Source organism: Pelophylax lessonae (genome assembly GCF_965119305.1).
Source record: "Pelophylax lessonae genome assembly, chromosome: 1".
Classification (NCBI taxonomy): Eukaryota; Metazoa; Chordata; class Amphibia; order Anura; family Ranidae; genus Pelophylax; species Pelophylax lessonae.
Window position 1 is genome coordinate 320,196,949 of NC_138768.1, and position 25,120 is coordinate 320,222,068.

General features: G+C 45.3%; 1 protein-coding gene across 1 annotated transcript in view; it reads left to right on the plus strand.

Moving 5' to 3' along the window:
* The window catches only part of LOC309544415 (ubiquitin carboxyl-terminal hydrolase CYLD-like), a 126,051-nt gene that overhangs the window by 83,453 nt on the left and 17,478 nt on the right, over nt 1–25,120 (plus strand). Inside the window, exons 10-12 of the mRNA XM_082243326.1 lie at nt 5,238–5,301; nt 7,946–8,078; nt 9,056–9,161. Coding sequence (XP_082099452.1) covers nt 5,238–5,301; nt 7,946–8,078; nt 9,056–9,161 — 303 coding nt within the window. The remainder of the gene's footprint in view (nt 1–5,237; nt 5,302–7,945; nt 8,079–9,055; nt 9,162–25,120) is intronic.

A 25,120-nucleotide genomic window follows, 5' to 3' on the forward strand; every position in this document is an offset into this window, starting at 1 on the left:
AAGGTGGATCTCTCTCACACGTACCAACACAGACTATCCCCCAATTTAACTGATCCCCAAAGGTTTTTGATTAAATAGCGGAATAGAAAATATGATCCAAAAAAAGTGTATGTATATCACACGTACACAACCACACTAGGCCCCAATTACTATTGTTTGTACCCCTAAAAGGCTAGATGAGGAGTAGGGGGGGTATGGAACAGGCAGCACCCTCAAACCTTCAGAAGTATGAGATGAACCCCAACAACTTGGAAAGGTGGATCTCTCTCACACGTACCAACACAGACTATCCCCCAATTTAACTGATCCCCAAAGGTTTTTGATTAAATAGCGGAATAGAAAATATGATCCAAAAAAAGTGTATGTATATCACACGTACACAACCACACTGGGCCCCAATTACTATTGTTTGTACCCCTAAAAGGCTAGATGAGGAGTAGGGGGAGTATGGAACAGGCAGCACCCTCAAACCTTCAGAAGTATGAGATGAACCCCAACAACTTGGAAAGGTGGATCTCTCTCACACGTACCAACACAGACTATCCCCCAATTTAACTGATCCCCAAAGGTTTTTGATTAAATAGCGGAATAGAAAATATGATCCAAAAAAAGTGTATGTATATCACACGTACACAACCACACTGGGCCCCAATTACTATTGTTTGTACCCCTAAAAGGCTAGATGAGGAGTAGGGGGAGTATGGAACAGGCAGCACCCTCAAACCTTCAGAAGTATGAGATGAACCCCAACAACTTGGAAAGGTGGATCTCTCTCACACGTACCAACACAGACTATCCCCCAATTTAACTGATCCCCAAAGGTTTTTGATTAAATAGCGGAATAGAAAATATGATCCAAAAAAAGTGTATGTATATCACACGTACACAACCACACTAGGCCCCAATTACTATTGTTTGTACCCCTAAAAGGCTAGATGAGGAGTAGGGGGGGTATGGAACAGGCAGCACCCTCAAACCTTCAGAAGTATGAGATGAACCCCAACAACTTGGAAAGGTGGATCTCTCTCACACGTACCAACACAGACTATCCCCCAATTTAACTGATCCCCAAAGGTTTTTGATTAAATAGCGGAATAGAAAATATGATCCAAAAAAAGTGTATGTATATCACACGTACACAACCACACTGGGCCCCAATTACTATTGTTTGTACCCCTAAAAGGCTAGGAGTAGGGGGAGTATGGAACAGGCAGCACCCTCAAACCTTCAGAAGTATGAGATGAACCCCAACAACTTGGAAAGGTGGATCTCTCTCACACGTACCAACACAGACTATCCCCCAATTTAACTGATCCCCAAAGGTTTTTGATTAAATAGCGGAATAGAAAATATGATCCAAAAAAAGTGTATGTATATCACACGTACACAACCACACTGGGCCCCAATTACTATTGTTTGTACCCCTAAAAGGCTAGGAGTAGGGGGAGTATGGAACAGGCAGCACCCTCAAACCTTCAGAAGTATGAGATGAACCCCAACAACTTGGAAAGGTGGATCTCTCTCACACGTACCAACACAGACTATCCCCCAATTTAACTGATCCCCAAAGGTTTTTGATTAAATAGCGGAATAGAAAATATGATCCAAAAAAAGTGTATGTATATCACACGTACACAACCACACTAGGCCCCAATTACTATTGTTTGTACCCCTAAAAGGCTAGATGAGGAGTAGGGGGAGTATGGAACAGGCAGCACCCTCAAACCTTCAGAAGTATGAGATGAACCCCAACAACTTGGAAAGGTGGATCTCTCTCACACGTACCAACACAGACTATCCCCCAATTTAACTGATCCCCAAAGGTTTTTGATTAAATAGCGGAATAGAAAATATGATCCAAAAAAAGTGTATGTATATCACACGTACACAACCACACTAGGCCCCAATTACTATTGTTTGTACCCCTAAAAGGCTAGATGAGGAGTAGGGGGAGTATGGAACAGGCAGCACCCTCAAATCTTCAGAAGTATGAGATTGTGTTCACTGTACCCCACAAAGATTGAGTTCACTGCACCCCACAATGATTGTGTTCACTGCACCCCACAAAGATTGTGTTCACTGCACCTCACAAAGATTGTGTTCACTGTACCCCCCAAAGATTGTGTTCACTGCACCCCACAAAGATTCTGTTCACTGTACCCCACAAAGATTGTGTTCACTGCACCCTAAAAGGATGTTGTTCACTGCACCCCACAAAGATTGTGTTCACTGCACCCTAAAAGGATGTTGTTCACTGCACCCCAAAAAGATTGTGTTCACTGTACCCCCCCAAAGATTGTGTTCACTGCACCCCACAAAGATTGTGTTCACTGCACCCCAAAAAGATTGTGTTCACTGTACCCCCCAAAGATTGTGTTCACTGCACCCCAAAAAGATTGTGTTCACTGTACCCCCCAAAGATTGTGTTCACTGTACCCCACAAAGATTCTGTTCACTGTACCCCACAAAGATTGTGTTCACTGCACCCCAAAAAGATTGTGTTCACTGTACCCCCCCCAAAGATTGTGTTCACTGCACCCCACAAAGATTCTGTTCACTGCACCCCACAAAGGATTTTGTTCACTGCACCCCAAAAAGATTGTGTTCACTGCACCCCAAAAAGGATTTTGATCACTGCACCCCAAAAAGGATGTTGTTCACTGCACCCCAAAAATGATTTTGTTCACTCCACCCCAAAAAGATTGTGTTCACTGCACCCCACAAAGATTGTGTTCACTGCACCCCAAAAAGATTGTGTTCACTGTACCCCCCAAAGATTGTGTTCACTGCACCCCACAAAGATTCTGTTCACTGTACCCCACAAAGATTGTGTTCACTGTACCCCACAAAGATTGTGTTCACTGCACCCCAAAAAGATTGTGTTCACTGCACCCCAAAAAGGATGTTGTTCACTGCACCCCAAAAAGGATGTTGTTCACTCCACCCCAAAAAGATTGTGTTCACTGCACCCCACAAAGATTGTGTTCACTGCACCCCAAAAAGATTGTGTTCACTGCACCCCAAAAATGATTTTGTTCACTGCACCCCAAAAAGGATTTTGTTCACTGCACCCCAAAAAGGATGTTGTTCACTCCACCCCAAAAAGATTGTGTTCACTGCACCCCAAAAAGATTGTGTTCACTGCACCCCACAAAGGATTTTGTTCACTGCACCCCAAAAAGATTGTGTTCACTGCACCCCAAAAAGGATGTTGTTCACTGCACCCCAAAAAGGATTTTGTTCACTGCACCCCAAAAAGATTGTGTTCACTGCACCCCACAAAGGATTTTGTTCACTGCACCCCACAAAGATTGTGTTCACTGCACACCAAAAAGGATTGTGTTCACTGCACCCCAAAAAGATTTTGTTCACTGCACCCCAAAAAGATTGTGTTCACTGCAGCCCAAAAAGATTGTGTTCACTGCAGCCCAAAAAGATTGTGTTCACTGCAGCCCAAAAAGATTGTGTTCACTGCAGCCCAAAAAGATTGTGTTCACTGCAGCTCACACACAGAAAAATGGATGTGGATCACTGACACCTGCCTATCTCCAATCCCACACCACACAGCAATATCGATTGTAGTTTGTAGAACACAGTTTCCCTAAAATTCAGCAGACTCTGTCCCTAACAGGATTGAGAAGAGATCGTAGATCAGGATTGAGTGCAGATTCACCCCACCCCCCACACAGCAATATCGATTGTAGTTTGTAGAAGACACTGACCCTATAATTCAGCAGACTCTATCCCTAAAATGCCTACAACTCGCCCTGCCTAAACACTCCGACCTGTCCCTCAATTCTATCCGGACACAAATGGTTTTTTCCTGCCTATCTTTCCCTAATCAGCAGCCAGCACATTGATGTGTGCTCTGTCCCTTAGCTAAGCAGCAGAATGACGCTGCTGCGGCGGCTGCCTCGAACTTATAAAGACTTGGTCACATGCTTCAGACGGCCAATCACAGCTACTAAGACATTTGCAGGCATGGCTGGGATGGCTTAAGGCACACCAGTTAAACGATTGTTGATTGGCTGTTGAAAGCCCGCCATGAAAAGAGCGCCAAAGCATGCAAAACCCGGAAATAAAACGACCGAACACGGATTTTTACCCGAACATACAGTAAAGTGTCCGTGTCCGTGTTCGGGTAAAAAAAATCCAATTATTCGGTACGAACACGAATAATACAGTCCGTGTTCGCTCAACACTAGTCACCTGTGATGTCTTACCTTCACCATATAGCTGAAATGCAAACTCACCAGAACTAATAGCTGTCTAAATTATAGGACAGCAATAACACATGTAGTGAAAAAAACACTTACAAAAGGTGCTCCTAATGATGCACGTGGCGCGAAACGGTCGTTGAGAGTTGATATATACCTGCGCTCCAGCCGCCATTCTAAGTTTAACGTGGCGACATCTTTTGTAAGTGTTTTTTTCACTACATGCTTCCTATGCACTTTACGGACCTTTACTTAAAGTCAAATTGCCAGTTCTCTGCATATAATCCGGCGATCTGTTGATGTGAGTTAAAAAATTTTTTAAATTTTGTTTACATTTGTTGTTTTATTATCTTTGATACAATAAATACTACACTATGAGCATTTTTGTCTTGCGTTTGATAATTTATCCTGCCTGGCTGGTTGAGAGTTCTCAGATGGCCTCATCTTAATGATTGGGAGATCCGTTTTATCTGACCGTTCAACAGTGATAACCAGAGAGGAAGCGCACCAGTAGCTGAAGGTGTTATTGCTGTCCTATAATTTAGACAGCAATTAGTTATGATAAGTTTGCATTTCAGCTATATGGTGAAGGCAAGACATCACAGATGACACCTGAGAGTTTTTTTGCACTTCAATCTTTTTTTCACTTTGATTTGTTACAAAGGACACTTTTTTGTGATTTAGAATACTTAATCACTTTTGTGTATTTTAAAATCTTTAATATAGATTTTATTTTCATACAGTTTCACATTTAATTCTGTATGCACTTACAGCGCTGCAATATATTTTTCCCATATAACATCAGGTATTTTGCAGTCACAGCAACAGAAGGAAAAGCGATGATCAGAAGGTGAGTATAACTGGGTCAGGGGTGACTTGAAAGAGATACCATCACTTTTCACAGCGGGCACCAGAATCTCTTTAGGATACTATGGAAATACATTAAATGTGCTGATTAATCACATATCATACTGTAGGTCTAATAGTAAAACCTGATATGCATGTCTAATCTCTTTACAGATCCTGAGGAGTTTCTAAATCAGTTATTTCAGGTTCTCCGGGTAGAGCCACTCTTTTATATCCGGTAAGTGAGGCATTGTCCTGAAAAACGTACCTTTAGTCTTTATTTAATAAGGAAAGTACAGTATAACATATAGAAATACGTTTTTCTATTGCTCTGGAAATGTTTTAGTAGTAGAAAACAAAGAAGGATACAAAATAGATCTGTGTGCAGAAAGTATAACTTTAAAGTGGTTCTAAAGCCTTATGTTTTTTTTTTTACCTTAATGCTTTTTCTGCATTATGTTAAAAACCTGTGTCCAGGATATCCACCCCCCCCATACCTACCTGAGCCCAATCTTAATCCAGCTCTGTGCCCAAGTGCAACGGCTCTCGTCATTCTCTCCTTCCTCACTGGGCAGATTAACCACAGCGGAAGCCATTGGCTCCTGCTGCTGTCAATCAAATCCTTTGACAGGGGAGTGGGTGATGGGGACGAGCCCCACTGTCTGTGTCTTCAGGCACAGGCAATGGGGCTCAGGATCAATCCTGCATGAGTGCCCCCATTGGAAGCGGTTTTCCATGGTGGGAAATTGGCAAAGAGGAGCCAGGAGGGCTAGCGGGGGATTCTAGAAGAGGAGAAAGAGGGCTGCTCTGTGCAAAACCATTGCACAGAACATGTGAGTATACAGGTGCATCTCATAAAATTAGAATATCTTTAAAAAGTTAATTTATTTCAGTAATTCAATTAAAAAAGTGAAACGCATATATTTTATATAGATGCGTTACACACGAAGTGATATATGTCAGGCATTCTTTTTATTTTGATGATTGTGGCTTACAGCTAGTCAAGACCCAACATTAAGTGTCTCAGAAAATGTGAATATTACATAAGACCAATAAAAAAAAAAAAAGAAATCTTAATACAGAAATGTTGGCTTACTGAAAAGTATGTCCATGTACAGCATAGTATGCATTTAATACTTGGTCGGGACTCCTTTTGCATGAATTACTGCATCAATGCAGCATGGCATGAAGGAGATTAGCCTGTGGCAACTGCTGAGGTGTTATGGAAGCTCAAGTTTCTTTGATAGTGGCCTTCAGCTCATCTGCATTGTTGGGTTTGGTGTCTCTATTCTTCCTCTTGACAATACCCCACTGATTCTCTATAGGGCTTAGGTCAGGTGAGTTTGCTGGTCAATCAAGCACAGTGATACCATGATCATTAAACCAGGTATTGGTATTTTGGCAATATGGGAAGGTGCCAAGTCCTGTTGGAAAATTAAATGAGCATCTCCATAAAGCTGGTCAGCAGAGCGAAGCCTGAAGTGCTCTAGAATTTCTGAAATAAATGAACTTTTTAAAGATATTCTAATTTTATGAGATGCACCTGTATACTCATGTTCTGTGCAATGGTTTTGCACAGAGCAGCCCTAGTTCTCCTCTTCTAGAATCCCCTGCTGGTAGGGCTGCGCTGACTTAGTACTTGATAAAACCTTTCCTTTAGTCCACAGGATTGAATGAAAAAAAAAAGAAAAACTTCCTATGTGTTACCAGGCTTTAGTCACAACCATAAACAAGCATAATGTGCTTATGCTGATAACACACAAACCATTCTAATTTGTTGTGCCTTTATTGAACACCCCCATTTTTCATTCACAGTGCTTGAGGAATAAGTAAGTAACCCATAGCCTAATTACTCCAATTAAAGCTAATTGGAGTCTGTAGCTTGCACACCTGGAGTCCAAATAATTAAATGCATTTGGAGGTGTGGTTTAGAGCCACTTTGGGACAAGAAACCCAAACATTTTAGGATTTCGGTTCATGTGAACCATGCTTTGAAAAAAGAAGCTCTCTGAGACATATGATCAAGAGTAGTCGATCTGTATTAGGCTGTAAAGATAAACTAAGCAATCTCAAAGTGTTTAGGCATCTATCAGTTGACTGTTAGACAAGTTGTTCATAAATAGAGGCAGTTTCACACTGTGGCTACTCTTCAAAGAAGTGGGTGCCCAGCCAAGATGACTCCCAAGGCACAACGCAGAATCCTCAATGAGGTAAAGCAGAACCCATGAGTAACACCCAAAGGCTTGAAAACACCACTGGAACTGGCAAGCATCCTGGTTCATAAGTCTAACTGTTTTCTATAAAAAAAAAAAAAAATTCTGCACTCCTGATGTTTACCGAAGAGCACCTTGGCAAATGGCAACGCTACTAGGAAAATGTTTTGTGGACTGAAAAAATGTAATTGTTTGGGAAAAATTCCCAGCACTATGTATGGCACAAAAAGGGAACATTTCTCACCCCCCCCCCCCCCCCGCACACCGTCTACCCCCCCCCCCCCCCAAAAAAGTGGCAAAAGTGGGAGAGAAAAAGGGAAGGAGAAGAATCAGCGGAGCTTCCCTTTCCTTTTAGGGTAAAGTTCCACTTTAAGCACATTGTGTTTGTCTATTGTTGGGACTTAGATGAGGTTTAGGTCACGTTTTTTGACATATGACTGTAGTAAAACTCAAAAAGGTTCACATACTTTTCCTTGCCACTGTATAAAGACTCCACATATCTTTTCAGGAGTACCTTTAATACATGCCCCTGCCTTGTCTTTGCTACACTTTCTTTACCCATTTTATTGAAACCATATGGTCGATTTATTAGTGTTAACATGGAAATATTACATTTCCCGAGGTTTGTATGATGCGGTTTAGTAGTAACTCTCCTATTTATCTATTTAGGACACCCAAGAAGGAGCCACAAGGTTGTATATTTTATCAGATCTTCATGGAGAAGAGGCAGTCAGTGGATGTGCCATCAGTGCAGCAGTTGCTAGAGTGGTCCATGGTTCATGGTGATCTCAAGTTTACGGAGGTAAAACCGCTTTAAAAAAAAAGCCATGTGTGCATTTAATACACACTAAAAGAGCAATTTATTATGGATAACTGTACGCCTGCTTAATTAGCTAATCAGACAATCATTTGGCAGCGGCACAATGCATACAATAATGCAGATGCAGGTCAGGAGTTTCACTTTAAACACCACAATGGGTAAAATCATTTTAGCATATTTGATCATGATAGAATTGTTGGTGGCAGATTTACTGGCTTAAGTATTTCTGTAACTGCTGATCTCCTGGAGTTTTCACTCACAGTAGTCTGTAGAGTTTACCTGTGCGAATTACTTGTGCAAAGTAATTGTGCGAATAACCAAAGCATCCACTGAGCCTCACTTTTGCTGAACAAAATGCATTTTTGCTGGGACGCTGCAGTAATGGAACAAGCAAAGTTAGAAGCTAATTGGCTACCATGCATAGCTGCACCAGATTCTATGTGCACCAACTTTCGTAAATCTCCCTCCATGGTTCACAAAACTAGTGCTGAAGACTGAAAAACAAAAGCCTTGTGTGATGAATCTTGTTTTTTTGCTGAGGCACACAGATGGTAGGCCAGTCACCAAATCTGAATCGAATAGAACACATTTGGGATGTGGTAGAATAGGAGATTTGTAGCATGCATGTGCATCTGACAAATCTGCAGACAATGCATAATACAGTCATGTCAACATGGACCAGAATCTCAAAGGAATGTTTGTGGAATCAATGCCACAAAGAATTAGGATTGTGTTTGAGAGCAAAGTGAGGCATGGCCCAGTATTAGTATAGGGTTCCTAATAAATTGCTCAGTGAGTGTACAGTATATCCACACCAAAAGCTATAACTTGGTTTGTTGTTGGTACTGCTGCCTTTTGGCATTGAGGTTTTGGGTTCTGTAACCGCCTGAATTGATGGAAGGATGGTGTCAGTCATTAACTCAACATTTGTGTAATTGTTGCTTCTGTCCTTGTGCCAGGTTCCATCTTGCCTCATCATTCAGATGCCCAGAGATGGAAAGAACAAGATGTTTCCAAAAATTATTCCAACTCTGCAATTGGACATCACTGATCTTCTTGAAGATGGTAATTAAAAATGTATTTTGCTAAAAACTCACAGAGAGGTGCCAATAATCCAAAAACTGTAGCAAAATGTGAGCTGTTACCTATACTGATCAGTTCAAATCTTTGTTTTATTTAAAGCTAAGAAAGAATACAAACAAGAAGCAGGATATTTAAGTAATTACTGCCCTCACTTAAAGGAGTTGTAAAGACAGAAGTTGTTTTATCCGACTGCATTCTTTGCATTAAGATAAAACACCTTCTGTAGCAGCCCCCCCAGCATCCCCAAAAACTCATCATGTCCATGAGTCCCTCGGCCATCCTGAACTCTCCCTCCTGTTTGGCTGAGACACCGCTGTAACACCAATGGCTCCCGTGTCTGTCAATCAAAGTCAGTTAGCCAATCAGGAGAGAGAGGAGGACAGGGCCAAACGGCAGGTCTGTGTCTGAATGGAGACACGGAGCTACAGCTCGGCTCTGGTGCCCCCATAGCAAACTACTTGCTGTGGGTCACTTGTCAGGAGGGAGGGACCAGGAGCAGCGAAGTGGGACCCGAGAAGAGAAGGATCCAGGCTGCCCTGTTCAAATCCACTGCACAGGGCAGGTAAGTATAACATGTTTGTTATTTAAAAAAAAACAAGACTTTACAATTACTTTAAAGCAGAGATTTTCAATGGGTGGAAATGTGTGAGAGATATATGGTACAGTCAGGGGGACAAGAGTTATGACTGTACCATGATTGTATCACATGAGGTAAGTACAAACCGAACAATATTCCCCTAAGGACAATGAGCAGAAAGCAGAAAATTGGATTAAAGCTTAATATGACACAGTAACTGTACAAGCAGCATAGGGTCAACATTTTAAAGAGTGCAGAATTTATGGCTCAGGGAGGATCTCATCCGAGTACAATTATAAAGGAAGAGAGACCACAATACACTCTATCAGGTCACAATGAAGCTGGTTACGAAGGAGTCAGCTGTAGTGTGAGCAGAGGAGGTCCACAGTCCCCAAACTTTATCAAAAAGAGCCAGGTGGCTTCTATCAGCGTATGTTAACTTGTAGAGGAGAACAAAGTTAAAGTCTGACACTTTTCATACCATGTTACTCTCGTATATAGGGTGTAACATGGTGCAAATGGGACCCACAACCCCCCCCCCCCCCCCCCCGGAAAGGAAGCGTGGGTTCTTCACCTCCCAGAGCAACTGTCACTTTTGAAATCGGCTTGGTTGTGCAAGGCAGACGGACTTCTCATTGGCACCCTAGTGCAGCGATCACTGTCGTCCTTTGACCCGTCTACTGAAGTACAGGCTTTCAGTTGGAGAGCTGAAGGAAGAGCCTGCAGGAGACTGGCATTGCGCTTGCAATTCACTGAATGTGCTACATTGCTTTGCAGGCTCCTGTGAATAAAAGGAATAAATGCACTTGTTTTTCCTCTTTTCCTCTAAATATATTTGCGTTTTCTTTTTTTCTGTAACAGTTGGACTTGGCCTTCAATCTGACATATTTACACAGAAATTAATAAAGGGTGAGGGGCCTTCCAATTAAGTGGGATATACTTTTTAGCATAAAAAAAAAAAGAGTATGTGAAAACCTTTTACAATATAATCTTAAAAGAGAGATCCCCAAAAGTCATGTTTCCAGTGACAGGATATTAGGTAGGACAAATGATTTACAAATAAATTATGTAGTCTGATGCCAAAAGTCAAAGAAAGAACTCTATTCCCAGACAGTGTGAAAAAATAGGCTTCTTTCAGAAGATCCTTGAAGCAGTACTAATGAGCCCCGTAAACCTAGAAAATACAGTTTCTCTTACGTCCTCCGACAGTAGCCGCCCACTCACAAGTCTTCACCAATGGGTATTGACCTTTGCTCCGCAGGAGTAGCTAGGCACAAGATTTGTTAATAACAAAAATAAAAGCTTTTAGCATAGACACACCCCTAGGGGCTGTCCCCTTAGTCAATACCTCCCTGCACCAGCATTCCCAACTCAGTTTGATCTTGCCTAGATTAGGAGTAGCAGGCTTTCCTGTGCTGGGGCTTCAGTCTCAGCCTTCTACCCTTTTTTGATTTTATTTCAGATGTTTTCTCTTTACTTTACTAGCTGTTTTTTGTCAGCTCTTAGTTGGGGATCTTCGGATGAAGATACATCGTGCGGAGTGTAACGCTTCTGCGTTTCTTATATGGTGTGGATTTTCAGCTGCAGAAATAGTTCCACGTCAGTAGTCATGTAAGAGATATGCTGAGATACCATTCCCAACCTCAATGACTCATCATGTGTGGAAGGTCTTATTTCAGCCAGTAAATACACACAATTAGCAAGCTGGTTCCTAGTGTGACTTTATGTATGTGGTAACACAATGATGAGGGTTTGAGGGATAGGTTGAGTGAAGGTGGTAGGTGATAGACACTTGAAGGTGAGACAGTAGCAGATGGATGCAGGAAGGTTTAGCAGTCATGTATGGTAGCAGGCAAAAAATTTGGGGGAGCATACCCATGTATTTCCAAAGCTGCTGCAGCTATGAACCAAAAGACATGTATATTAAAAAAGAATAGCGCGCAAATGCAAAAGAAATTACTACCAAATCTGAAGAGAGTCCATAAATAAAAATGGGGGTTTGGTCCCACCATATGGCCATATCGTGCTCAAGCCCACTACTGCGTCAAAGTACCCCATTATCAGTGGGTCCTACACTATCCATGAAAAAGAGATGAATCCAGCCCTTCTAACCCTTGGAGATAACACTCCTTGCTGGGAAAAATGTGCAAATGCACTACAGGGGACTCCTCCTATATCCACTTGATGGTGGACACTGATTGAGTACAGGTGTATGTGGGGGGTGGGGAGGGCTGCTCAACCTCGATAGTCTGGTCAGACCGAATACATAATAAACAGGCAAAAAATTTGGGGGAGCATACCCATGTATTTCCAAAGCTGCTGCAGCTATGAACCAAAAGACATGTATATTAAAAAAGAATAGCGCGCAAATGCAAAAGAAATTACTACCAAATCTGAAGAGAGTCCATAAATAAAAATGGGGGTTTGGTCCCACCATATGGCCATATCGTGCTCAAGCCCACTACTGCGTCAAAGTACCCCATTATCAGTGGGTCCTACACTATCCATGAAAAAGAGATGAATCCAGCCCTTCTAACCCTTGGAGATAACACTCCTTGCTGGGAAAAATGTGCAAATGCACTACAGGGGACTCCTCCTATATCCACTTGATGGTGGACACTGATTGAGTACAGGTGTATGTGGGGGGTGGGGAGGGCTGCTCAACCTCGATAGTCTGGTCAGACCGAATACATAATAAACAGGCAAAAAATTTGGGGGAGCATACCCATGTATTTCCAAAGCTGCTGCAGCTATGAACCAAAAGACATGTATATTAAAAAAGAATAGCGCGCAAATGCAAAAGAAATTACTACCAAATCTGAAGAGAGTCCATAAATAAAAATGGGGGTTTGGTCCCACCATATGGCCATATCGTGCTCAAGCCCACTACTGCGTCAAAGTACCCCATTATCAGTGGGTCCTACACTATCCATGAAAAAGAGATGAATCCAGCCCTTCTAACCCTTGGAGATAACACTCCTTGCTGGGAAAAATGTGCAAATGCACTACAGGGGACTCCTCCTATATCCACTTGATGGTGGACACTGATTGAGTACAGGTGTATGTGGGGGGTGGGGAGGGCTGCTCAACCTCGATAGTCTGGTCAGACCGAATACATAATAAACAGGCAAAAAATTTGGGGGAGCATACCCATGTATTTCCAAAGCTGCTGCAGCTATGAACCAAAAGACATGTATATTAAAAAAGAATAGCGCGCAAATGCAAAAGAAATTACTACCAAATCTGAAGAGAGTCCATAAATAAAAATGGGGGTTTGGTCCCACCATATGGCCATATCGTGCTCAAGCCTACTACTGCGTCAAAGTACCCCATTATCAGTGGGTCCTACACTATCCATGAAAAAGAGATGAATCCAGCCCTTCTAACCCTTGGAGATAACACTCCTTGCTGGGAAAAATGTGCAAATGCACTACAGGGGACTCCTCCTATATCCACTTGATGGTGGACACTGATTGAGTACAGGTGTATGTGGGGGGTGGGGAGGGCTGCTCAACCTCGATAGTCTGGTCAGACCGAATACATAATAAACAGGCAAAAAATTTGGGGGAGCATACCCATGTATTTCCAAAGCTGCTGCAGCTATGAACCAAAAGACATGTATATTAAAAAAGAATAGCGCGCAAATGCAAAAGAAATTACTACCAAATCTGAAGAGAGTCCATAAATAAAAATGGGGGTTTGGTCCCACCATATGGCCATATCGTGCTCAAGCCCACTACTGCGTCAAAGTACCCCATTATCAGTGGGTCCTACACTATCCATGAAAAAGAGATGAATCCAGCCCTTCTAACCCTTGGAGATAACACTCCTTGCTGGGAAAAATGTGCAAATGCACTACAGGGGACTCCTCCTATATCCACTTGATGGTGGACACTGATTGAGTACAGGTGTATGTGGGGGGTGGGGAGGGCTGCTCAACCTCGATAGTCTGGTCAGACCGAATACATAATAAACAGGCAAAAAATTTGGGGGAGCATACCCATGTATTTCCAAAGCTGCTGCAGCTATGAACCAAAAGACATGTATATTAAAAAAGAATAGCGCGCAAATGCAAAAGAAATTACTACCAAATCTGAAGAGAGTCCATAAATAAAAATGGGGGTAGCAGATGACAGAGTAGCAGGTGGACATACAAGAGTGATCAACCCAGTGCAGGAAAGTAGCAGTAGCCTCAAGAGCTAGCAATCTAGTTATGCAGATGTGATAAACAGTCTTTACTATGCAGAGCTAGATAGTGTAAGCTTAGTATAAGTTTATAGAGAATTCCCCTGCGGGGTACTTAGCACTATTAGCGATACAGCCGAAGGGTGGTTCAGGAGAGGCGGATGATCCAGTAGCGGGATACAGGGATCAGCGCAGCGAGGTTCCGTCAGCGAGGTGAGCTTTCAAGCATGGAAGCTTCAAGCAAGGTTAGCATCCAGGTAAGGGTGTTTGAACGAACACATGTGAGTGAGAACCGGCGCTTTAAATAGCCATTTAGTCCGGCGCTGGGTGATGACAGCTCCAGTCTTAAAGGTGTATGCGCACCTTTCCAAAAGTAAATGGTGGGGCGCATACACTTGTGGAAAGTGTAATTTAGGGTACCAAAGGTACCGGAACATTACAATACCCCCCCCTTAAGGCCTGCTCCTGAAGGCCTCTGGAGCTGGTTTGTCTGGGTATCTCGCATGAAAATTGCGGATTAATCTAGGGGCATGTATGTCAGAGGTGTTTAGCCAGGTGTCGTCTTGGGGCCCATAGTTCTTCCATCTAACCAAGTACTGAAGTCTTCTTCTGTAGATACGAGAATCCAGAATCTCTTTTATCTCGTATTCTTCTCCACCTTCAACTTGTACAGGAGGGGGAGGTGGAATATTAGGCCTTATTCCTTGGTCCGGAACATGGGGTTTTAGTAGCGACACATGGAAAATGGGATGGATTTTTAGGTCCATTGGCAATGTAAGCTGCACTGCAGCTTTTCCAATAAGTTTCTTGATTGGGAAAGGTCCCAAGAACAGAGGTCCAAGCTTTTTGCTAGGGATCTTCAGTCTCAAGTTTTTTGTTGAGAGCCAAACGAGGTCCCCGATAGTATACTGTGGAGAAGGTCTTCTACGAAGATCATAGTACTTCTTTTGTTGACTGTGAGCGTGTGCAATGGTAGTATTTAGTAAACCCAGAGAATCCTTTATTTGGGTAAGATAGTCTGAGGCTACTGGGTTATTTGAAGGAAGGATGCGTGGAGGGAGAATAGAGGGATGGAACCCATAGTTCAAGTAGAACGGACTCTGCTTGGTTGTACTGTGAGTTGCGTTGTTGTAGGCAAATTCTGCCAGGGGGAGAAGATCCAACCAATCATCCTGTTGGTAAGAAGTGTAACAACGTAAATACTGCTCGATGCATTGGTTGACTCTTTCAGTCTGTCCGTTGGTCTGCGGATGGTAAGGAGAAGTGAGCTTCCGCTCAATCCGTAGTATGTGACATAGTTCTTGCCAGAATTTAGAAATAAATTGGGATCCACGGTCAGACAGAAGAGTTTTTGGGATACCATGTAATCTGAAGACATGTTTCATCAGGAGTTCTGCCGTTTGTTTGGACGAAGGTAGTCTGCGAATAGCAATGAAATGTGCCATCTTTGTCAGATGGTCCACTGACAACAAGATGGTATTAAATCCTTTGGAAGGAGGCAATTCTACGATGAAGTCCAATGACAAAACCTCCCATGGAGTTTGGGGTATTGGTAGACTGCATAGTAGACCGGATGGTCTCGTAGTGTCAATTTTGGACCTGGCACAGACATTGCATGAAGAGACGAATTTTTGTATAGATGTTTTCATGTCAGGCCACCAGAATTGTCGAGAAATCAAATTGAAAGTCTTTGTCATACCCATATGTCCTGCCATAGGCACATCATGCGATAATTCCAAGATCTTGGTGCGTAGGGTAGGTGGTATGTAAAGTTTTTCGTTGTAGTAGAGGAAGCCTTCTGCATCAGTATTTAGTTGTGGTGGGGGTGAATCCAAACTTATACCATGCAGAACCTCTTCCTTTAAGGAACGGACAACTCCAATAATGCGTTTGTGAGGTATTATAGGAACGGAAGGGATTTCAAAGTAGTTTTCTTCAGTTAGTCGTGATAGTGCATCCGCCTTTTTGTTCTTATCTGCAGGTGTGTAGGTCACTAGAAAGTTAAACCTTAGAAAGAATAGTGACCATCGTACCTGTCGATGCGAGAGAGTTTTGCTAGTCTGAAGATATTGGAGGTTTTTATGGTCCGTGTATATAATTATTGGTAATTGGGTGCCTTCGAGTAAATGTCGCCAATTCTCCAGAGCCAATTTTATAGCAAGCAGTTCCTTTTCACCCACGGGGTAATTTATCTCGGGACTGCTCAGGGATTTAGAAAAAAAAGCGACTGGATGAAGTGGTGAAGTGTGGGTAGGTCGTTGGGAGACTATTGCTCCTACTGCCATGTTTGACGCATCTACCTCCAGAATGTATTGGAGGGATGGGTCTGGATGGCGTAATATGGGAGCGGAAGTAAACCTTGTCTTTAACAAGTGGAAAGCCTTCTTTGCTTCTTCTGACCATTTAAATGGTATTTTTATGCTAGTGAGCTGTGTGAGGGGTCTCACAATAGCAGAAAAGTTTTTATGAACTTCCTGTAGAAATTTGAAAATCCCAGGAATCGCTGTAGCGCCTTGCGTGTAGTTGGTGTAGGCCAATCCTGAATGCAGGATATTTTACTCATGTCCATCTCGATTCCTGTTTTGGATATGATGTAGCCTAGAAAGAGTACCTCATCTTTATGGAACAAGCATTTCTTCAGCTTCACATAAAGATTATGTGCAAGCAATCTCGATAATACAAGTCTTACATGTCTTATGTGTTCAGACAGGGTCCGTGAATATATAAGTATATCGTCCAGATATACCACAACACAGACATCTAGTAAGTCTTTAAAAATATCGTTTATAAATCGTTGGAAAACTGCAGGGGCATTGCATAGGCCGAATGGCATCACAAGATATTCGAACAATCCGTATCTAGTTCTGAATGCAGTCTTCCACTCGTGTCCATCACGGATTCGAATGAGATTGTATGCTCCTTTCAGGTCTAATTTTGAAAAATAGGTAGCTCCACGCACCTGCTCAATGAGCTCAGGGATAAGCGGTAGAGGATAGCGATCTTTTATTGTGATGGCATTCAATTTCCTGTAGTCGATGATAGGTCTGAGACTTGAATCTTTATTGCGAACAAAAAAGAGTCCTGCTGCTGTAGAAGAAGTGGAAGGTCTAATAAAACCTTTTTCCAAGTTCTCATCCAAATAGGTTTTGAGATGGGCAAGTTCATCCTGTGAAAGAGGATAAACATGACCGAACGGCAATTTGCTATTTGGGAGTAGATCAATGCTACAATCATAGTCTCGATGAGGAGGTAATGTTTGAGCATTTTTCTCAAGAAAAACCTCAGAAAGATCCTGATAACATAGTGGTGCAATCTCATCTGTCACCACAGACAGAATCTTCCCGGAAAACGGGAGGTTACACGTATCCTCGCAATAACAAGAAGGGAAGGTCAAGGACCGTTTCTTCCAATCTATGGTTGGTTGGTGTGTGTGTAACCAGGGAAGTCCCAACACAATGGGAAAGTGGGGTGAAGGTATTAAATCGAAGGTAGAAGTCTCCCTATGAGACTCGTTAATAGTGACTAGAAGTGCTTGTGTCTGATCGGTGATCGGACCAGAGGATAACGGAACACCGGTAATAAGACTTACTGAGACAGGTTTGAGTTTAGAAATAATAGGAATTTTATTTAAAGCAGCAAAACATATATCCATATAATTTCCACAAGATCCTGTGTCAATCATGGCCTTAGTAGTAATCCTGTTCTGGTCCCACTGTAATGTCAAAAAAACAGAAATGTAGGGGTTAGTGAATGAAGTTGTCAATCCTCCTAGGGAGACATGTGAACACTCACCCTTCTTTTTGTTGACTAGGGGACAGACGTTTATCTTGTGATCCGGGGATGCACAGTACAAGCAGAGATTTTCATTTCGTCTTTTGGCTTTTTCCATAGTTGATAGCGGTGGGCGTATGGTTCCTATCTCCATAGGAACGGGGTCAACGGCCAGACTCAGAGAGGAAACGGATAATGGCATTCCCATCTTTTCAGCCTTTCTTTCTCGTAGTCTTCTATCTATGGTAATACTGAGTTGTATTAGTGCATCCAGGGTTTTTGGCAGATCCGCTCGGGCGAGCTCGTCCTTAACGGTTTCTGATAGGCCAAGCCTAAATTGGGTTTTCAGAGATGCATCATTCCATTCTGAATCAAGGGTCCATCTCTTGAACTCTGCGACAAAGTCTTCTACAGGCCTCCTTACTTGTTTCAAGGATCTTAACTGAAGATCAGCAGTACTCTGCCTATTGGGGTCATCATATAGGCTAGTGAGCTCTGCCAGGAACAAGGCATAGGAGTTGAGAAGCGGGTCGTTTTTCTCAAAAAGAGAATCTGCCCAGGCTCGAGGATCGTTTGATAGGTAAGAAATAATAGTACAAACCTTAATGTGATCAGTAAGGTAGGTACGAGGTTTTAGCAAAAAAAGTAACTCACATGCGTTTTTAAATTCGCGAAATTTTTTGCGATCGCCTGTAAATACCAAAGGGGGATTTATCTTGGGTTCAGGGGACTGAGCAGAGGTAAGTTGTGTCAGTCTAACTACCTGCTGCGACAGAGCCTGATTGTCTTCTTTTAATTCAGCAAGTGCGTGTATTAACGCAGATACTTGCTGTTTTAATTGTGTCACCTGAGTGGTTATTTCTGCTGAATCCATTTTTTGGTTCGTTCAATCTGTAACGCTTCTGCGTTTCTTATATGGTGTGGATTTTCAGCTGCAGAAATAGTTCCACGTCAGTAGTCATGTAAGAGATATGCTGAGATACCATTCCCAACCTCAATGACTCATCATGTGTGGAAGGTCTTATTTCAGCCAGTAAATACACACAATTAGCAAGCTGGTTCCTAGTGTGACTTTATGTATGTGGTAACACAATGATGAGGGTTTGAGGGATAGGTTGAGTGAAGGTGGTAGGTGATAGACACTTGAAGGTGAGACAGTAGCAGATGGATGCAGGAAGGTTTAGCAGTCATGTATGGTAGCAGATGACAGAGTAGCAGGTGGACATACAAGAGTGATCAACCCAGTGCAGGAAAGTAGCAGTAGCCTCAAGAGCTAGCAATCTAGTTATGCAGATGTGATAAACAGTCTTTACTATGCAGAGCTAGATAGTGTAAGCTTAGTATAAGTTTATAGAGAATTCCCCTGCGGGGTACTTAGCACTATTAGCGATACAGCCGAAGGGTGGTTCAGGAGAGGCGGATGATCCAGTAGCGGGATACAGGGATCAGCGCAGCGAGGTTCCTTCAGCGAGGTGAGCTTGCAAGCATGGAAGCTTCAAGCAAGGTTAGCATCCAGGTAAGGGTGTTTGAACGAACACATGTGAGTGAGAACCGGCGCTTTAAATAGCCATCTAGTCCGGCGCTGGGTGATGACAGCTCCAGTCTTAAAGGTGTATGCTCACCTTTCCAAAAGTAAATGGTGGGGCGCATACACTTGTGGAAAGTGTAATTTAGGGTACCAAAGGTACCGGAACATTACACGGAGCAGGGTTTTGGACTGGCCGCCCTGGATCCCAGGGCTGAGGGCCAGATGGATCCCCAGCCTGCCATCGAGCGTTCAGCTACGGTTCGCCCTGGCGCCATGAACGACCCATCCCTGCTTGCTGCAGGGATGCTGCCTGTGAGGTGGCTACCTCACTGGACGCCATTCTGCGGTCTTGTGCTGCGGTCCGCTGCGTCCCGGCTGCGACTCTCCCTGTCATGAAGGATAGCGGTTTGTTCGCTTGGCGACGGCTCCCCACGCCATCCGGTACGGTAAGCACCTTCTGTGTTGGGACCTTCTGTGTGGGGTGTCAGTCTGTGGCTGTGTGTACCCCCATGTCTGTGTAAAGTGCGGGCTCCCTGACAGATCCCTGTATGGGTTAGCATGCCTTTGTGGGCTGCGGGGGGGGCCCCTCCCGCTCTGCTGTGAGATTCCTCTAGTGCGGACTGTGTGCAGACATGCTGCAGCGGCGGCCGCTATTGCGGTCCGCCATCTTTTTGCATGATGCTGTGGGTGGCCAGCTTTCCTCTGACCCTGTGCAGCGCTGTGTTTTGGCGCCAATCGCGCCATTTTGGCGAGGCGCGCTCGTTTTCGAGCACATGTCGGCGCCATTTTCTTGTAGCCTCTATCCCTCAGCCGAGCAGCCATTTTGCCGGAGCCTCATAGGCTATATAAGTCAGCCATTTATTGCATCACTTCCTCTCTCTCTGGAACAGCGATCGGTGGCAGCAGTCTGTTTGTGCTCTCTCCAGGTTTTTCCTTCATTGTCCTGTCATTCCTTGCTCAGTGTTCTCTGTCTCTGCGGGGTCGGTGCATACAGTAGTATACGGTGGGCTGCGCTCGCCGTAGTGTTAAAGGGCCAGTACCTTTTTTCCTCTCATTGCTGTTGGGCATGGATTCTCAGGATAGTAAGTTTCCCCCCGCCCTGGTGGGGGACCAGGGGGCTGCTGCACCCCCCGAGGGGGCTGATCTGGCCACTGTGGTGGCATCCTTAGTATCTCAGATGCAAGTGCTGATGGCTGAACGATCTGCTAAGAGGGCCAGGTTATCCATTTCCTCTGATTCAGAGGGCGATGTGGCTGGCGTGCCTTTCTCAGGGTCTCGCTCCTCTCTGGACCTTATGGGGGCTGAGGGGGAGGCGGAGGTGGAAGGGGTTGATACTTCTCCCCCTGGCTCGCCTGCAGAGCTTGCACTCATGGATGAGCTGATCGCCTCCATAAAGGATACACTGCACCTGGAGGATGAGCCCACTCCTCCTGCTAGGGTGTCCTCTTTTGGGACGCACAGAACTCGCAAATCAGCGCAGGTTTTTCCCTGCCCTGCAGAGTTTCATCATACTGTTAATGAGCAGTGGCGCAATTTAAAGAAGCCCTTTACAGTGCCAAATAAGTTTAAACTGCTTTATCCATTTGCGCCTTCCACCGACGAGCGTTGGTGTGTGGCGCCCCAGGTGGATCACGCTGTAGCCGTTTTGAACAAGGCTACTCTGGTTCCTACTGAGGATACTCCGGTTTTCCGGGATCCTACGGACAGGAGGTTGGAGTCTCTTGCCCGTCATGCATATATGGTTGCTGGCTCTATGCTCAAACCTATTTTTGCTTCGGTTATGGCGGCCCAGGCGGTGGCCGATTGGACGAAGGTGCTCAGGCGCACCCTGGTAGCTGATTCGGCTCCGCCGACCACGCTGGCTATGGTGGATCAGATCCATCAGGGAGTCATGCACTTGTGTGATGCTGACTTGAATTTAGCTCCTTTGGCTGCACGCCTGTCTAGTGTGGCAATGCTCAACCGTCGCCTGATATGGCTGAAAAGTTGGTCGGCCGACCAATCTTCTCGCAAAACGTTGGCGGATTTTCCCTACGCGGGATCTTGCCTTTTCGGCGAGGCATTGGATAATCTGGTGAAAGGTGTTACTGGGGGCAAGAGTACTCTCTTACCCCAGAATCCCAAGCACAAGTCCTTCCGTGGCACAAGCGGAACTCCTCGTTCAGGCCCTCTCAGGGGCCCTTTCGTGCCTTTCGGTCGCAATCCAAGGGCAAGCCCTTCAAAGGCCAAGGCTCCCAAAAGAAGCCGTGGGCGGGTAAGCAGAAATCCGGTCAAGCCGGCTTTGCAACCCATGCCAATTCCGCCTGAAGGGACGCCCTCACCCGCTTCAGGGGTGGGGGGACGTTTGTGCGGTTTCCTCCAACCTTGGCTGGTCCGCATTCAGGACAGATGGGTTCAGGAAATCGTTTGATCAGGTTACATGATCGAATTTCTTTCTCGGCCGGCGGGCAGATTTTTTCCCTCAAATCTTCAGCTGTCTCTGGAGCGCTTGCAGGATCTGCACCTGGCGGTGCGGGACCTGCGGGCCCAGGGGGTGGTGGTTCCGGTGCCTCATCGGGACAGATTTCGGGGGTTTTACTCCAATCTGTTCACTGTGCCCAGAAAGGAGGGCAAGGTGCGTCCGATTCTGGACTTGACAGCTCTGAACCGCTTTGTGCCGGTTCGGAAGTTCCGCATGGAATCCCTGCGCTCAGTGGTGGCCGCCCTGAGTCCGGGGGAGTTCATGGCCTCCATCGATCTGAAGGATGCGTACCTACACATCCCTATTTTCGAGGGTCACCATAGGTACCTTCGATTCGCCATTGCGGAGGACCACTACCAATTCGTGGCGTTACCTTTCGGTCTCGCTTCGGCTCCGCGGGTTTTTACCAAGGTGCTGGCGCCGGTCCTGGCCCTGTTGCAAGCACAGGGCATTGCTGTCTTGGGGTATCTGGACAATCTCCTGATAAGGTCGAATGCCAGCCAGAGCCTGTTGACAGACCTGTCCACCACGGTGCAGACACTGCAAGAGTTCGGTTGGACCATAAACATTCCGAAGTCGACTTTGTGCTCTTCGGTTCGCCTTCCCTATCTGGGGATGGTTCTGGACTCTGTCCAGGCGAAGGTTTTCCTACCGGACTCTTCAGGACGAGGTCAGGTCCCTCAGGGACAACGACAGCTCGTCTCTCCGGACATGCATGAGGTGTCTGGGGTTGATGGTCTCGGCCTTCGAGGCGATCCCCTTTGCCCAGTTTCACACGCGGGGTCTCCAGGCGGAGATGGGCGACCACAGTTCCTGGATCTGCGGGTCTCTCTGAGCCACCGCACCAGAGGGAATCTTCTGTGGTGGCTCCAGTCCCCGGCGGTGTCGGGGGACAAGTCTTTTCGTCCATTGTTGTGGACGATGGTCACCACGGATGCCAGCCTGTCGGGCTGGGGTGGTGTCCTGGGCCTTCTGTCCGCCCAGGGAACTTGGTCGGAGGAGGAGTCCTCCCTTCCGATCAACATTCTGGAGTTGCGAGCGATAAAGCTTTGCCTTCTGCGATGGTCGGAACGGCTTCAGGGCCGTCCAGTTCGGGTTCAGATGGACAATGCCACCGCAGTGGCTTACATCAACCATCAAGGGGGCACCAGGAGTGCCCGAGCGGCTCGGGAAGTGGCCGACATTCTGTCTTGGGCCGAGACGCACGTCCCGGCGATAACGGCAGTTCACATTCCGGGGGTGGAGAACTGGCAGGCGGATTATCTGAGTCGCCAAACCCTGGACCAGGGGGAATGGTCCCTTCACCCGGATGTCTTCCAGTGGTTGTGCGCGAAGTGGGGTTCACCGGATGTGGACCTGTTCGCGTCTCGTCTAAACAACAAGGTGGAAAGGTTCGTGGCAAGAACGCGCAATCCTCGGGCGGACGCCTCGGACGCGTTAGTGGCGCCTTGGCATCAGTATCGTCTGATGTATGCCTTTCCCCCGATTCAGCTGCTGTCCAGGCTCCTTCGCAGGTTAGCCTCGGAACCTCATACGGTAATTCTGGTGGCACCGGACTGGCCTCGCCGGTCTTGGTACGCAGACCTCGTCAATCTGGCAGTCGACACTCCGTGGCGCTTGCCGCTTCGGGAAGACCTTCTGTCTCAAGGGCCGATATTCCATCCTACTTTACAGTCGCTGGCTTTAACGGCCTGGCTGTTGAAAGCCAGGTCCTGAAGGATAGGGGTCTCTCCCCTGAGGTCATCCCCACTTTGATCAAGGCTAGGAAAGCCTCTTCGGGGAAGATTTACTACCGTACTTGGAAAGCATACTTTGCCTGGTGTGAGTCCAGGGGGTATTCCCCTCGCTCATACTCGGTGTTGGCTTTCCTCCAAACTGGAGTGGACCACCGTTTGGCGCTGGCCACAAATAAGGGCCAGGTTTCTGCGCTGGCCGTTCTTTTTCAGCGCCCTGTGGCGTCAAATTCATTGATTCGCACCTTTGTTCAAGGGGTGCGCCATTTGGCCCCTCCTCGGAGGGAGCCTTTGCCTCCGTGGGACTTGAACCTAGTTCTGTCCGTGTTGCAACATGCTCCCTTTGAAAAGATCAGGGATATCTCGTTGCCTCTGTTGTCCAAAAAGGTGGCCTTTTTGGTGGCGATCACTTCGGCTCGCAGGGTGTCGGAGCTGGCGGCCTTGTCCTGCAGCTCTCCCTACTTGGTGCTTCACAAGGATAAGGTGGTCTTGCGACCTATTCCATCCTTTCTTCCGAAAGTGGTCTCGGATTTTCACCTTAATGAAGACATTGTCTTGCCTTCGCTCTGCGCGAAGCCACAGCATCCGAAGGAGGTATCCTTGCATTCCTTGGATGTTGTCTGGGCGATCAGGGTTTACCTGTCGTCCACTAAATCTTTTCGCAAGTCGGATTCCCTCTTTGTCCTTCCTGAGGGACCTCGGAAGGGCATGGCGGCGTCGGCTGCGACAATCGCCAAATGGATCAGACAAACCATTGTGCAGGCCTATGCTTTGAAGGGGAAGGTTCCACCCTTCCCTGTGAAGGCGCACTCTACCAGGTCCTTGGGTACGTCTTGGGCTTTCCGGCATCAGGCTTCTGTGGCCCAGGTGTGTAAGGCGGCGACTTGGTCGTCAGTTCACACCTTCTCAAAGATTTATAAGGTGGATGTTCAAGCATCGGCCGATGCCTCCTTTGGCCGTAAAGTTCTCAGTGCGGCAGTGCCTTAGGGACCCTTGTTTTTGGGTCCTTGGCTGTTGGGGTGTTTTGGGTTGTTGAGCACGTTTTCCTGTTGCCCAGTTGGTTCTCTTACTATGGTAAGGTTCCTTTCTCTGATGTGGGTACTGCGTTGCTTGATATGCGGCTGCGTCTCCCACCCCTCATGTCTACACTGCTTTGGGACATCCCATTGGTGAAGACTTGTGAGTGGGCGGCGACTGTCGGAGGACGTAAGAGAAAACTGAATTTTTGTAAAATCTTACCGTAAAATTCCTTTAGCAATAAAAAGAAAAGAGAAGGCGCCTGGCCCTTTAAATAAAAGATTGTTGAACCTGCTGCCCTTTTAATTGTAATAAAACAATAAATAGGTATATATCATAGGTAAAAAGGCGCTGGTAATCTTAATATATCACGTGTTATAAAAATTAATAGGTGATTTAAAGTGTAATATATGTGATTAAAAATTGCTACAAATATATATATGATCTACTATTGGTGCAATTAGCAAAGAAAAGTGCATACCAGTGCAATTTCAATTCAGAAGTGTTTGTGCTTCTCAAAGTAAATTAATCCACAAAGGTGTGGATCAGTGAACCAATAAATAGATATATAAAGAATTCCATACAAAAATCACATAAGAATATATAAAAATATAAATATATAAATGTGCTCCAAGTAGTGTTTAAAAGTCCAGGCAATAGCATGCAATC